The 16,671-nt window shown below is 42.4% G+C and overlaps 1 protein-coding gene across 2 annotated transcripts in view; it reads left to right on the forward strand.

Annotated features, from left to right (window-relative positions):
* The window catches only part of meis1b (Meis homeobox 1 b), a 107,596-nt gene extending 92,008 nt beyond the window's left edge, over window positions 1–15,588 (forward strand). Inside the window, exons 10-13 of one of the 2 annotated variants that reach the window (XM_008428866.2) lie at window positions 2,774–2,832; window positions 5,095–5,184; window positions 6,069–6,166; window positions 12,924–15,588. In XM_008428866.2, the coding sequence (XP_008427088.1) occupies window positions 2,774–2,832; window positions 5,095–5,184; window positions 6,069–6,127 (208 nt within the window). In that variant the 3' untranslated portion in view covers window positions 6,128–6,166; window positions 12,924–15,588. Of the gene's footprint in view, window positions 1–2,773; window positions 4,516–5,094; window positions 5,185–6,068; window positions 6,167–12,923 lie in introns of those variants that run through there. The other variant, XM_008428865.2, reaches the window with a different exon arrangement.
* The last annotated feature ends 1,083 nt before the right edge of the window (window positions 15,589–16,671 follow it).

Here is a 16,671-nt window from a genome sequence, read left to right on the forward strand (position 1 = left end):
GGGGGGGGGGGGGGGGGACAAGAGAGGGAGAGCGAGCATTGGTGATAAAACTCCAGACGTTCCCTCATTTGATGGTGCTCTGCCATGTCAGTGCATTCTTGCATTCCTCCCTTTTCTTTTTAAATTTCTTTCTCCTCTCTCCTTTGAAATTCCATATCGGCGCGCTTTAATGTAGCAAATATAGAAGAAAAACTGCTACCAGCTCCACTTCCAATTATGTTGTTTCTGCTTCTATTGACAAGAAGTGTTTCTGAAGCAGCTTAAACGCGGCAAAAACACAAAAATCTATTTTTGGTCTAGTTTCTAGTGTAAGTATCTTGGTACACTTAAAGTAAGACTAAACTAACTTACAAGTAACTTTTCAGCAAGAAATAGGAGCTTGTTTTTAGTAAATAATTTCATAATATTGATAAAGTGTTGGCAAATTATTTCACTTATATCAAGACATTTTTTCCCATGTTATAAGTGAAATGATCTGCAAGACAAACTAATACTACTTCATCAATATCAAGTAATTATTGACTTAAAACAAGCTCTATATATTCCTGAAAAGTGACGTGTAAGCCAGATTTGTCTTTTTTAAGGATACTAAGACATTTGCATTAGAAATTAGACCAGAAATACTTGGTAAGAGTTTGTGTTTTTGCAATGAAGGACATAACAGTTGTAAAGAAAATTCCAGCAAACAATAAGGCTGTTAATCTTTCCTTTTTTACTGGCTCGCTTTGCCATCCTCTGTCTCCCTAATTCCCTGCAGGTCCGTCTTCAAACCATAAAACCGAGGAGGAACACAAAAGCACTTCTGATGAGGGAATATTAAAGAAATTTAAAGCAAGGGAGTTCCCCTCGCTCTTCGGGGTCCAAACAGATGCGGCATGTTTGCGTCCCTTTGTCTCCTTCCTCCCCTTCTCGCCCATACCCTGAGCTCATAAACGTTTCATTTTCCAGCTTTTTAAAAAGTCTCCCACTACCATTGTTCCCCCCCTTAAGTTCGGTTAATGCCCCCCTCCCCTCCCCTTTCAGAGATGAAACAGAAGTGTCCGGTCGGGCAACAGCAGGAACACATAAATCAAGTCAGAAGCCCCCCGAGAGTCCTCTCTCCTTGGGGTCATTACAGGCCAAGGGGTCATTTCAGAAGGGGTTAGGCTGACCGAGACCAGATCGGTTCCTATGTGAACATGCACAATTAATAGGTGTGAATACATGTAGGAGAGGCATTAACTCTGTGTGTGATAAAAGTGCAAGAGACCGTTTTAAAATGAGTTTGTGTTTGTTTGTGTTGCCTCTTTGGGGTGTTTTCCAGTGTAATGATGTTTTCTGAAGACCAGTAAGACAAAAGGTGACCAAGTCCCAGTTTTAGTTTCACAATGTTGTTTTTGAATGTAGAAAGTCAACATAACGCCATGCTAAGATGAGAAATAATCTGTTTGCTAGTTATACTTAGGCCTGTCGCAGTCAATCAATAATCACATAAATTAAAATGAGTTCAGTAATTTCTGTTTTTACGAGTTATCGTTTTTGACTTTTCTCTCCCTTTTATACTAAAAACTGGATGACAAAAGTCTTCAGTTTGGTGATTTGGTCTCAACTAGCCATTTTTTTGAAGGATTACTTTTTTTCATAAAAACTTGACAATTCATTTTATTTGTTGTTTCTGTTGTATTATTTTGGATATTTAAAATGTCTTCCAGTTCCATTGTTTATTGATCTTTGAGACTTGTGTTCTTGCGCTTTTATGCCAATCCTGTTATATTACTTGAAAATGGTCTTACAGCAACAATATTATCGTCTATTGCAATAATGTCTGGGACAATTTATCATCCAGCAAAATTTATTTGTATCTTAGCAGGTCCACTTGTACTTTTTTAAGACTTCTTCTGATACAATCCCTTACTTTGTTTAGAAGCAATAGTCCTTACAGGCAGCAAAAGCCCAACCAGATTGCTGGGGTTAAGGGTTAGAGGTAAGGTGTGAAAGAGTTGAGTTATGTACTGGCAATGGCTAAGTTCAGGGTGATGTTGGGGTTAGGCACTAATGGAGTAACAAAAAAAAAAATGAACAGAGTTCAAGACCGTGTCCTATTAAGGACAGAAATACCAATGGTTTGACTGCACTTTTACAGGAGGTCATGAAGAGGTTAGTGCACAAAAACTGCACAGACTAAAAGAAGTAACACACGGTCACCTGTCACTGGATAAAAACAATGCCTCTCACCAGAGGCAACGTGCCACGCGTCTCCGTCAGCAACACCCCGCCGTGTTCGAAGCTGAGCGTGTTAAACCGTCAGCAATCTCAGCCCGTCGGGAGGCGGAACGCCTCGGATAAAAAAGAGACGGGTCGCAATGTTTCCAGACAGGCGCAGAGAGAAGATTCTGCCTCCACAAAGACCCCAGTGTTCAGGCTGACTCTTGATTTTTTTTTTTTTTAGGCAGGTTTCCACAAGTTCTGGAGTCCCTGACTGTTCAAAGACAACTATTTTAATAACTGAGGCAGTTAAGATGTGACTTTCGCTGTTGCTCTGCAGCAGCTTTACGGGGCTCAGCGTCGCTTATGGAAGAATAATTACTCCTTATCACTGTTATGGTTTGCTAAAGAGAAAAAGGCGACTTTGGAAATGTGGTGGTTTTTGTGCTGCCTGCCAAGATCTTCAGGGTATTAGTCAGCATTTTTCCCCCCTTAATCTTGTTTTGAGTAAAGCTCTGACTGTGTTTCTGTGTTTTTGTCTCCTCTCCTTCCTTTTCTCTCCTCCTCCCCCTTGCGNCGCTCTCTGCAGGTTCATTAATGCGCGGAGGAGAATAGTGCAGCCCATGATCGACCAGTCAAACCGTGCAGGCAAGTCTCCTATAGTTACTGTTTTCAAGTCGTGCAGGCTTAAGCCAGCCCAAGTCCATGCACCCGGAGGCCTCTCAGTGGGTAAATACGGGACTGATGTGCCCTTCTTGGAATGTCCAAATCCTTCAGGGAATTCCCCCCCCTTCCCTCTGTACTGACCAATAAAGTTAAAAGGCAAAATATCTCGACATTAACAGCAACCATTAATCAATCTTGACGTGCCATGTGGAGTGAGAAAGTAAAGTATTCACCTCTTTGCCAATTCGTAGCCCTACTTTGTACCCGCATGTTGGCCTTTCCTACAATTTGCCAACAATTTGGACAAGTCCTGACGTCAGATTTACCCATGGATGACAAACTAGGTACAAATTGATACATGGTTTGCACGAAACGTTCCTATGGTGGCTTTGAATTGATTTGTGGTCAAGACAAAAACAACTCCAAGATGGGTACAAAATCCCAGCATTGGAGACAACTGAAGCTGCCAAAGTATGAAATGGCAAAGCGGCGAAACGTCCAGCTCTCGTTAATGATGAGAGACTTTTTCTTTTTCTTGTTATCCTGCTCACAAAGCTAGCTGTGTTCTCAGAATAGTTTCTTCTTAACCTCTTCCTGCCCCTTTTCACCTAACAGGTACAAAGTAAATAAAAAAAGAAAAAACAAAAACAAATCCTCCACCAAGACTCAAACTATAACCTAGAGAGACCTACGCCCGTTTCTTTTTTTGGTTTGACCGCTGATTGGCTTTTTTGGCTCTGGACCTGTTTTTACCCCCACCCCTTCCACCCCGCAACTCCCAACTGCTTTAAACACCCTCCCTCAACTCTATTTGCGGCTGTTTTAGGGAGCAAGGGGGGAAGGAGTGAGCAGTCCCCCTGGTGCATGGCTTGGTTTTGGACTGCTGTAAACTTTATTACCTGTAATAGGGGTGAGAGGTCATGGTGGCATTAAGGGAGAGGGTAGGGTGGTTGGGGAGGGGGGATAGTAAAGTTCAAAGGCATTCAGTGGGGCTGAGGTCCTGCTTTTGCTTGACTGGCCGCCAAACGGCCTAAATCGAAGGTAAGTGGCTTTCTATGGGAGCAGAACAATGGAGGGGTGCAGAAAATAAGGAATCGGATCGGGTTGCACATATTCTTGCCGCTCAGTTTTAGTCCGTATTTATAAGATAAAGTATTAAGATAGGAGCAGATTCTGGGACCAATCAGTAAGAATGAACTTTTGTTGAAAACCGGATCGGGCCTCAACCTGGATCTCATTTTGCTCCTTTGATCGTATGTATAATTATACATCGGGGGGCAGCAACGGTTTACGTTAAAAGCATTGCTGTATTACGTGCCAACGTGTCTTTTATTAAATATCTGTTGGAGTGGCTGGACATGTCAAGCTTCACAGTCAAAATGAAATAACTGAAATGTTTTGGATTTACAAAATGAAATTTGAAATGTTCCCGCATGTGACATTTAAAATCTACCTGTCTTCAAACGTCTCTTTATTACTAAATAAGAGTCCACATGTTTAATAACCCTTCACTGTCATGACAACACTGGTGTCCTCGTTGACCCATTTGACGTTTAATCTACAAATTTTCGCAAAACTTTGTGAGTATACAGCTAATGTTAAAAAAAAAAAAAAAAACTTTACAGTCTCAGTGTTTCCATTAAATAAGAAACCAAATTAAAATCACAATACTCAAACAGTATCAGTTGTCATTTCAGCGTAAATAAAAAATAGTTTTCCTTAGCGCAGACAGGGAAGTCTAGGTACAATCTGGAAAACTAGCTTCCCATCGATCCACCTCTTTGTGTTGGTCTTTCAAATAATTAAAATCTATAAAATATTTGGTGACAAATATGACTTCTCGACTGTTTTCAGAGCTTCTGGCCCCATGGCAGAATCCTGCTGTCTTGACATTTAGATTGAACTTGAAGTAAGCATCAAACTAAAATTTCAACAAGTCAATCCCTCCAACTAAAGTCAGTCCGTGTCTTAAATGTGCCGTAGCGTAGATTAAACTCTTATTCTGATCCCTATTAGACCATTTATCTGTGTTAAAGTTCACCAGGGGCTTACAGCAGACAGCTAGCCATAGCAGCATGGAGCAGAGTGACGTGGAAAGACAGCAGAGTCTTCCTGTGCGTGCACCAGCCAACAGATGATCCCGCACCGTCCGCTGAGCTTTAATTAAAAGGACTAATTGACCACTCTGCTCCCTCCCACCGGTCCCTCCTTCCCTCCCTCCCTCTTCTTCTCCCGCATCCACAGTAAGTCAAGGAGCTCCCTACAATCCAGATGGCCAGCCAATGGGTGGCTTCGTCATGGACGGCCAGCAGCACATGGGAATCAGACCACCTGGTATGGCTTTCTCTGCGTGTCTGTCCTTTTCTTCACTCTGTTGTTCCTCCTATCTGTCTTCAGTCTGTTCCTGCGGGTTTCTTTGGCTCGCTTCCACCCATTTTCCTCCCAACATCACCTCGCCCTCTACAACCTTTGTGTCCTCCTCTGCGTTTCTTCAGACGTAGATGTGTTCTTCGGCCAATATCTGCCATGTTGATGTTTAATTTAATCTTCACGCTGACAGAAAAGCTCTTATTGTGAACTTTTGCAGTCGCTGCTTGTTGCTTTGGGTAGAAACAGCAGGATGTGCACTCCCAAAAACACTTAGAAAGATATGCGCACACACACACACACACACACACACACACACACACACACACACACACACACACACACACACACACACACACACACACCGTTTCCTCCCCCTCTTTCCTGGATACACCAGAACAGGTGTGCTCAATCACATTACACCACCATCCTCCTCCTCACTCCCACTCCCCTTAAAACTCAGTCCCTCTCTCACGCCATCAGCTTTAATCCCAGAGTTTGTCCTTAAGCTCTTCTTCTCCTCCTCTATCCCCTGTTTTCTGTGATTCTCTCTCAAGTCTGCAACCCAATCTCAGCCTCCACTCGAAGTCAGCAGGTTTAGATAAACTGCCGGCCGACTTAACCACCCTGCACCCCACCTAAAAACACTTCCACACACCTCTCCCAGCCAAATCCACGGGGCTTTGTTGCCATGCTGTCTGTCAAATTAGCTTCATAGCGAAACCACACTGTTGCTAAGTGCGGTCTGCTTTGAACAATTTCCTGTTTGAAGTAATCAACAGTAAATTTGTACACAATCAGCCAGAGGCTACACATTTTTAATTTTTACGTTTCCTCTTTGTGTCCTCCAGGGCCGATGGGTGGAATGGGCATGAACATGGGCATGGAAGGTCAGTGGCACTACATGTAGCCCTACCCGAGTCTGACCAATCACAACGCAATGGGGGATGTAAGTAGACGCTTAAACAAACTGATTTTAGACTGATGTAGTCCTTTTTCTTACACTCTTCAGGTGTGAGTGGCATCTGAAGGTGTTTTCACACCTGATGGTCCTGTAGACGTAGTTCGATTGGCGACCAAAGCCCCTGTTGCCTTTTCAGCTGCAGCGGTTCATTGTGTCAAACAAGCCACGCAGTTTCAAAAGCCTGTTAATCCCTTCGCCAGTAGTGGCTCTGCACCAAGAACTGAAGAAGGAAAAGACACAAAAACTTTTGAAGATTCAGTGAGCACACCTTCCTTCTTCTCGAAATGTAAACTTAAATAGAGAAGCGTCAGATTTTAGCATTTAGTTTACATTTTTCCCCATTGTACTCAAATTGGAGGTAGTTTTTTTTTTTTTTTTTTTTTAATTCAAGGTTACGCTGCTAATATAAAAATAAATGTATTGTGATTAGTATCATTCAGGTCTACATATTTCTACGCATATTTATCAGGGCACCAAAAATCATATACTTTTTTATATATGTGCTATGGGAGCAGAGGTGACGTCACACTGTGTGAGAGAGGATTGAAGAAAACCTCTGTAAAACAGGTGTTAGATATAAAACAAAGACAAAATTACTTTTGTTTTCACATTATATGTTAGCAGTTTATGTTACTCGTTAGCGCAGCCAGCACCCCAGGAAGTGATCTGTTCCTTTGCGTTGATATTTCCAAAAAGGTTGCCAAAGTTGCTTTTGCTTTTTTGCAGCCTAATTAGGATTTTTGGCACAAAATATACCCTCTTTTTAAACAGCTTCTTACATCTGTGTGCCTCCTTCCTACTTAATCTTTAGTCATTTTCAGTGATACCTAAAATAACATACGTTTGTGTTTGAATGTTTCCACATTGAAACCTGAAGCAACCGAAGTTGATTTTTCTTCGTGTCTGAATGGGTTTTAGATACAAACATTCTCTTGTTCTCCACCAAGCGGATTTCCACTGTAGCTTTTTCTTGAGCGTTCCCACCCTCGGTGTGGTGATAAGAGCCTTTGATCTCGTCCGTGTAACTCTGTGTACGTTCTGTCGCTGTGTGTCGTTGTCACACGTCCAAAAGCTACAAAATCAAACAGGAGAAGCAAAAAAAGAGAGAGAGATGAACTATGAAGGGTTAAAGTAACACGCAGTGTAATAATATATTACAGTACGGATTACTAATAAAGAAAATGTTCAAAATCGAGACAAAGTTCTGAAAGAATAAACCGTTTGTACACAGATTTTTTTGTGTGTTAGCTCGTGGCAAGGAGGAAGAAAAAAGGGGGCGGGGATGGGTTGGGACAGGAGATGGGTGGTGGGGTGGGGACCTATAGTGAGAAGGGAGGGGGCAGGTAGAAGGTTACTATGACAACAGACTGATTGGCAAAAATGTAAGCAGTCGTTGCTGGTGCAAGGAGAGCGAGAGAAGTGCGCGCCCCTTAAGTGTCATAAATCTGCTGGGTTGCTGTTGATGCATGAGCCGCATTAATACACACATGCTAACCAGCTACAGGGAGCCCACCACCACCACCACCACCACCACCTCCACCACCACCTCCACCCACCCTCACTGTCTTCCTCATGCTCGCTCCAACATTGTGCTTTTTCTCACTGTCAATTTTCCTCCCTCCATCTCTTTCACACAACACCTTTTTCTAGATTTTTTTTCTTCTTCTTCTTCCTTCTCACTTCTCCCCCACTCTTCTCCTCCCATCCTCTCTCTCTCTTTCTCTCTCTCTCTTACTCCTTCCCTCACTCTTGCCCCAGGGCAAAACAGACTCCCACATAATTCTGGTTGTATACAGGCTGTGGATGGTGTCACAGCCGCACATTGTGTTTTAAAGCGGCGCCGGGTCCAATCTCAGCCGAACATCATTGTTTTCCCCTTGCTGTGTGTGCCACCACACAACGTTCATAAGTGAAATAAATACATGCTGATGCGTGGGCGTTAGCCTGTGTACCTCCACGCTGGCCCGTATAGTGGTATATGTGTGTGTGTGTGTGTATGGTAATAGGATTACTCCTGGCACAGAGAGGGGACACAAACTACTGCAAAATGGAGGAGGTAGCCAGCAGGGTATGGAGCTTAGCCGGGCCTAATTGACTAGATCCAAATTAAATATGCCGTCACCGGAGGTGTGACCAATGGATTTGACTTATTCAGTTTACAAAAATAGGGACCATTAACCCTCTGCACTAGGCTCACACGCTGTAGTGGGAAATATATATAAATATATATATATATATTCTGCCTCGAATGTTGCGACAACAGAAGACTGGCGATCTCATCTCATGCGGGACGCAGGAAGAGTAAGGTAGGAGAAGAAGAAGAAGAAGCTAAACATGTTTTTTGTTTTGTTTTGTCCGCGTTGTCACCGCCGCCGTGTGAAGTGAGTAAACACGAGGGCCGGTTTCAGCAGCTTTCTTTCCAAGCAGCTGCTAGCCTTCCCAGCAGACCGCGCTTTAAACAGCCTCAATTTGCCTGCTGAATCCCGTAATTGGGCCACCAGAGGAATCCTCGGTGAGACGGGGCAAAGCGCGGAAAAGACGGGAAGAGTAGAGAGGAGGGAGGGAGAGAGAGAGAGAGAGAGACGGAAATAAAGGACAGAGACGGCGAGGAAGACTGAAAGAAGATGGGAGGGGCGGATGAAGAGAGAGAGAGAGAGGGAGGAGAGGAGCCGAGAGACGGATGATGACAGAAAAAAAAAAAGTCTCGTCTCCACAAACTAGTCTTTCCCCCCGTACAGCTTCATCAGCTCCGTCGAATTTTCTTCCTCTCTCCCCTTTTTTTTTCTTTTTTTTTTCTAGGTCATTTAAAAGTAAGCGATGTGTTATACTCTTTCACGACCAATTAAATTAATAGGTTATTACATGAGGGAGGAGTGGGGACAGTTATCTTATTTGATTAAGAGAGCACAGGTTCATTATATTTTATAAGCAATTTTCATTAGCGGCGTTTGAGGTTTTTGTTACTGCGGGGGCTAAATTGAGCGGTTATTGTGCCGAGCCTCGGCTACAGAAGGTGTGCCTGGCAGTCACACCGCAACATTAGTTAAAACTAAAGCCAATTAGTCCTGCTTAGTGGAGAGCGTTATGCCTTCCACCCAATGATGATTACGGAGCTTATATCCCCTTGCGAAACAATACACCTGTCAGCAGAGATGGAGCCCAGCAAGTCGAGCAGAAGCGAGCCGAGCCTTTGATTGCAACGGGAATGACTCTCGGATGACCCTTACCACGTTTCCCCTTCTTCCTTCCCTCCTTTCCTTCTCTGTCTCTTTGCTTTCCTTCTCACACAAAATTAGCCATGTGCGCCCCTCCCCCCCATCTCCCCCCTGAAAAACTGTAATTTTGGGGCTTCAGGAGAATTATCACAGAGTGGAAGACTTAATTGTGACGCAGAGAGTATGGAATTTGTTTCTCGGTTCTCGCCCATTAGGAGCCCCCCCCCCCAAATCGACAACGCTTGAATGAACGGATGCTTTCTCCGCCAGTCTCGGCTGGAGACCCTTTGTCCCAGAATTCATCGCTGAAATCATTAAGCGCAAATTTGTTAATCTTCCGCCGATGGGGGATCAAGATCCCTTCCCTCAACCCCGACTTCCACAAACCCTCCAACTATCACACAAAACTTCTTCTTTTTTTTTCTTTTTTTTCTTGTGGAGGAACCTTGACTATGAAGCAACTGGAAGGAAAAGAAGGAACACAGCAAAAAAAAAAAAAGACAAAACAGGTCCCCATGGAGTTTGCGTGGCCCCTTGTATTGTCCATGTGAATGTGTGTCCCTGTTGATTCGGCCCCTATGGAATCCCCCCTTCAGAGTCGGGGAAATGAGACTTACAGCTCAATGTATTGATTTGCTTATTAGGTGAAAAACCCCATAAGCAACGTTGAGCTCTTCCAAGCACTCATAGCATTATTGGCCTCTTGACATGAGTTTACCGCAGTAATCAGTGCAGTCTTGTTAACCTGAGGTGAAAAAAATGCAGGAAAGACGCACGACTCCGCCAATAGTAATATAGTCTGTTAGAGTTCACCGGCTAAGGTTTTAGGAAATCTGACTCAATTCTGCTGACTGGAAATCCTGAATTTTAGGATCAAAAACAGAATTAATCCAAGTATTTCTGGTCTGGTTGTAGTGCAAATATCTTAGTACACTGGAAATAAGACATTTACTGACAAATAACTTTTCAGCAAGATTGTACAAGCTTGTTTTAAGTCAATAGTTCCTTAATATTGGCAAAAAGTACTAGATCCACTGGCAGGTTATTTTACATTTAATGACATTTTTCCCATCTACCAGTGGAGCGAGTACTTTATCATCAAAATTAAGAAATTATTGACTTAAAACAAACGCCTATATCTTGCTGAAATGTTACATGTAAGTTATTTTTGTCTTATTTCCAGGGTACTAAGATATTTGCACTAGAATCTAGACAAAAAGATTCAAAGTTTGGTGCCTGTCACATAGAAAATAACACCTAGAACCCACCATAAACAGCTAAGCTAGCACAATATTTCACACTTGTCTTAAACACGCCACACTTTTTCTGCTTTGTTGAAAACTGATGGATGAGGGGAGGCAGGAAACTATTATTGTTCTCGTGCTCCTTATCCTTTTCCTTTTGCGCTTTTGTCTCATGTGTAATGGTCATCTGGTGTATACGTGTGTGTGTGTGAATGTGTGTGTGTGTGTAGCGTTCGCGTGGACGGCGCTCTCAGGTGACAGCCGTCTGCGGCTCTCGCTTCTCGCTCTTTGGCTTTGACAACAACGCCGGTCACGTGCGCTCGCCGGTCACTCCCCACCTGCTGACAGACGGATGAGCGTCTTTGTTGCTGCGAAGAGAAAGATTTCTTCTTTACCCTCTGCGTGTTTCTGAGGAAGTTTGCCGTCAAGCTGCACCGGTTTGAAGTCGTTTCGGATAGCTTACGAGAGTCTGTCTCAGTTGTTGACTAGTCTCTCGTCAGAGACAATACCTAGGGCTTATTCCGAGTTACCTCGTAGTCCAGTTCAACAGATTATCCAGGAAATGTTATGCACTCAACCTTGGTATCGCTTCAAGCTGATCATGTGTGTTTGGTCTCTAAGTCCTTTCCTCCTGTTAAAGTAGCATTACTGTTGGGTGTAGGATTAACTCACTACATCCTTCAAAACCCTCTGTCTGTCTCATGCATCGGCACAGTATGTGGATTCCTGCTGTGGTTCTGACCCAGATTATCATCGTTCTGTTCGCATAGACACATAGGCACACAGCGACAAAAGCGACCCATGTCTGACTTTTTTTTTGCAACTTTTTCACCGGTGCAACCTTTTCACCCAAAAAAATCTGGTCTGTCCCACTTCCACATGTGGCACTGATTTGGATTCATATCCGATTGTTCTTAAGTCTCAACGGTCGTGTTGCATTTCATACGCCTTTTATGGCACTGACGTGAGACATATCTGTGCCAGAAAAAGCCACACGCTTTAAATCCGGATGTAAACGATGGCTGAAAATTATGATTATGAACTTAGGAAACAAATCTTTGTCTTTGAAGCGCATCCAAACAGACTTCCCTTCAGAAGTTGCTCCACAAAAGGCCATTGCTAGCACTTGTACTTTCTTGCTATTAGCTTCCTTTGTGTTACGGTCTTGCTACGATTCAGCTCCCATTGCTGACTAAACTTTAAAATCGATCCACAAAAGTTTCCATCCATTATTACTTCTGTGCTGCAGTGAGACGTCAACGTTCTTCTTCAGCGCTTGCGGAGCACTTTATGTACACGTTCACACAGAAGTCTGATTTCTGTCACATTTAATTAACAGATGAATGACAAGAAAAATCCCATTTCAGTGAGAGAAATAGAATTGAGCATCAAGACCTGCTGTGTGGACATAACCACACTGAACTACTCCAACAGGAAATGTCACAATGTTTACATGCTTCAACATGAAAATGTCTAGTTCTGTCTGACTGATTATTGCTGTTAATGACTGATTGTTATTTAACTCATTTAGTATAATTATTTATTGTTACAAGTTCTGCTGCTGAAAGGCTGCACAGTGGTGCAGTTGGTAGAGCTGTTGCCTTGCAGCAAGAAGGTTCTGGGTTCGATTCCCGGCCTGGGGTCTTTCTGCATGGAGTTTGCATGGTTTCCTCCCACAGTCCAAAAACATGACTGTCAGGTTAATTGGCCTCTCCAAATTGCCCCTAGGTGTGAGTGTGTGTGTGCATGGTTGTGTGTCCTGTCTGTCTCTGTGTTGCCCTGCGACAGACTGGCGACCTGTCCAGGGTGAACCCCGCCTCTCACCCGGAACGTTAGCTGGAGAACGGCACCAGCAACCCTCCTGACCCCACTGAGGGACAAGGGTGTAAAGAAAATGGATGGATGGATGAACTGGTGCTGAAATAGTTTCTGCTCTGAAGTACTGCAGACTCCTTGAAGTTTTTCACACTTTGTCATGCTACAACAGAAAATGATTGTATTTCATTCTGATTTAGCATTGTGTGTTTCTCTGCCTGCTCCCCTTTACTCTAATATCCATTAAAAAAAATTCCCCATCTCCAGTTTCTTACAACCCAAGCATCAGACGCAGTGAACATGTGGAAGCAGGGGCTTTGGTTGAATGACAACATTTTGATGTACACCCAAAACGCCACTTGCACATAAACACCTTCCCATACCTTCTGTCGTTTACAGTGCTGTCTAACACGGCCAGTTTAAAACGGATTATTGAGTATTGATCAGTTGAATATTCTCTCTCCTCAGAGCTGGAGGGAAATCGTGTGTCTCCCAGAGGCCCGTGGCGCTAAGGAACGGCACACCTCGACTTCCCGACGCCAGTAACCAACGAAAACAAGACTCCGGACTCAGCGACCGTTTCATCTGGCCGACGCCCGTCACCTGGACGTCTGCCATGGCTGCCTCTAATCTCTTTCCACCAGAATCGAACTGAGCTGCGTTGATCAAAATTCGGCCAAGTGCAGGAAGACCTGACTCCTGAAAGAATACCGCTTCTTCTTCTTCTTCTTGTTCTCTGGTTGGCACAAGACTTCAGTCCCTTTGCTGCTGCCCAGTCGCCCCACGCGGATTCCTCCATCAAAGTGATTGTGATTGACTCTTTTCGGGCGATTTGCCTGTACCTCCGGCGAATGTGGTACCCAGTTGATCTATTTTCGACTCTTGAGGACAAATGTTAAAAGACTTCTTTTTATGAGGAGCGCTCTACTCTTTGGGACGGAGGATGTGGACCAAAGAGAAGCCAATGTCTGTAAAGGACAGGAGGAGGTGCCCTTTAAAAAAAAATACAGTGGATTAAGACCTGGATGGAGAGATGGCAAGAGTGATGAAATTAAAAAGTATAAAACTATATCAAGCCCTAGTTTGGGAAGTGAGTTGAGAAAGAAAATATACTGTATACTGTTGTAAAATTACGCTGGACTCTCACAAGAACTGGGAAACTAAGTATTGTAAATGCTATTGTATTGTTCTGCATATTATGTTGTTTCTAATAGATTTTTTAAAAAAGGATGTGAACTTTTTTCTCTTTTTTTCTGGTTTCTTTACGGATTCTCTTATCTGTGGGTGTGCGTGTGTGAGCGTGTGTGTGTGTGTGTGTGTGTGTGTGTGTGTGTGTGTGTGTGTGTGTGTGGGCACGCACCGTCCCAACCTCCAGTTCCATTGAACTACGTTGCATTTTTTCTTTTCTTTTGGAAAACAAAGTAAAATCCGATGTCCGCACTTTCTCACAGCCTTTGTGGAATATCGGAAAGGTCGACGATCCAGGTGTTGGTTTTGTTCGGTTTTTTTTTTTTTTACCACTCCTCACAGCTTCCTCGCGGACATACAAGATGCAGATGTTTCCGTCAGTTTGGCTGCACTATTTTTTTGCCTCCAATCTATGCCACTTCTTCTGGTTTCAACCAGACGGACGAAGTTTCACCCACCATCCCGTTTTCTACTACTTTCATTTTATACAAATAGGATGAGGAGATCCTCTTAGTGTTGTCATGGTGATGCACTCTTAAGACATTTTTCACAGTTGATGGGGAAGTTGCAAGTATGACCCAGATGACATGTTTTTTTTTTTTTTTTTTTCTCCATCTGTATCCGATTGAACGTCTTTTCTAGGGTCTTATCGGTGCGTTTAACGTCGCACGGCGGCGCACTCGCGTTCGCACGGCCAATGGATTTTCTCCCTCTCATAATTTGATGCAGATGCTTTGGGAAAACAACATTTATGCCACGGTCCACTCTTGTTTTTTTCTTTTATTTTTGACTAGGTTGGTATAATGCTGATCAACAGACAGGAGAGAATGTAATAGTAACACTCTAAAAACTGCTGGGTTAAAAACAGCCCAGTCTAGGTTATTTTGCTAACCCTTTTCTGGGTCCAACATTAATCCGTTCTAATGCACGCGTCTAATTGTTTTCAATAAAAATGTCTCAGTGGAGAAAAAATAACTATGTGCATTCCAACATTTTTGGCTAGCTGATTTTTTTTCTACTGGGTGTTTTATGCTGAAGGTAAAAATTATCGTACATAAAAGTCAGAAGCATCAAAACATCACCTGCTATATATGAGACTATAACATATATAGACTTAACAGTGATTCTAAGTTCTTTATCTTTATATATAAACCATTATTGAGGTTTAAAATTGACAATTACCTGGAATAATAAAGACTTAATATTTAAGCTAACATGTATTATTTTCAGTTCACTACTGCAGTAAAATATAAATGTAAAAAAAAATTATCTTTAGAAGTTTTATTGACAAAACTTGAATTTGGATGAGAAAAGTTATACTTAGTATACTTTACAACCAATTGTTTAACTAGCTAGTCTTGCACTAGCTAGCAATAGCTACCTAGCATGTAAAAGGCCAATGTTGTTTTAAGTAAAAAAAAAAGAAAAGGTTTTCTAGTGTGAACTAAAGTTCATAACACAATTATTGTTCCTATTCAGCAACATTTTAACCGTTTAATTTCTTTCTTCATCTTGTTTGAAGAGGATTGTTGAAGTCCGATCAATCTGATGCATTCAAAATGGCGACTGTTGAAGAATGATGAGGCTCCTTTTAGTCTCTTAACTCATCAAACTGGGTCCTGAGTTTTGACTAAATCTGCAGCTACAACTACCTAACATCTGTCCCAATAGCATAGGGCTAAAATAAAAGCCCAGCAGTTTTTATGTGTGCTGCATGTGTGGAACAGTATTGATGTGACTGGGAACATGTGTGTGTTGTAGAGAGAGTGTGTATGTGTGAGTGTGTGTTATCAATGCTTCCACTATCCATTGCTTCAGACATGTATGATGCACATCTTTTAAAATTCCTTTGAAGACAAAGTCATGAGTCGTATGCTTTTACTTTGAAGGGTATATGTGTACATGTGTGTTGTAAATAAATACTTTTCTTCAAATAACACAACTTAACTAGTCTCAAATTATATTATTACACAGATGCAGTGCCCTACAAAAGTATTCGTACCCCACAAACCGCAAACGGCAACTTGATTTACTGGGATTTTATGTTGTAGATCCACACAAAAGTTTTACGTGCCTGTGAAAAGATTAAGGAAAATTATGCATGTTTTTTTTTTTGTTTTGTTTTTTCCAAAAAAAAAAAAAGAAAAGTGGTTTGCATAATGTGTTCCGTCCCACTAAACTCAATACTTTGTAGATCAAGATTGTCCAAATTTTGTATCAATTTTTCCCATGCAGAGAAGCTGAAGCCAAGTCAGACATGATAGAGAGGATCACCGGACATCAATTTTCAAGTGTTGCCATGGATACCGAAATGGATTTGACTGGGCCATTCTAACACAAACAACATGCTTTGTTTGAATGCATCCAACTGTAACTGGTTGATTATGGTAAGGGGGGGAAAAAAAAATCATCCCCAAAGCATAATGCTGCCGCCACCATGTTTCACGATAGTGATATGTTTAGGGTGATGCTCAGTGCTAGTTTTCACATAACATGTGTCCCCTATATGACTTGTGGTAAACTGCAACACAAGACTTGTAAACAGGTCTACACACAAATGTTTTTGAAAAAAAAAATCATGTATTATTGTCTTTTACTAAATAATAACCGATCCCCACAAACCCCCAACAAAAACACACCAGTTAGTGGCTGGCAACGACCTGAACGAGTCTAAATTCTCCGAACACCGTTTATGACAAACTGTAACATGTTATTAGAGGCTTTAGCTTCTCTGAGGCAGAAATCAACCATAAACCGTGTTTACATTGAAGAAAGCAGAGAGGGGACATGGACTTTGAGTCGGCCTGTATCTCCCACTGCTGCCGGAAAATGTGCAACTAATGCATGAGTTCTGCTGTAATTTCCTCGCGCACACATACAGAAAGGTTGTGTGTCTGCGTGTGCGCGCATGAGAGCCGACTTTTCTTCCTATAGCCTGAAAATTCATTTAGCTAAAATTACTGCAAACGTGTAAAAAAAAAAAAAAGATAGTGGAGATTAGTTCTCCCTCATGCCTTGTTGCTCGCAG

This window comes from Poecilia reticulata, linkage group LG15, assembly GCF_000633615.1.
Source record: "Poecilia reticulata strain Guanapo linkage group LG15, Guppy_female_1.0+MT, whole genome shotgun sequence".
NCBI classification, from domain to species: Eukaryota; Metazoa; Chordata; class Actinopteri; order Cyprinodontiformes; family Poeciliidae; genus Poecilia; species Poecilia reticulata.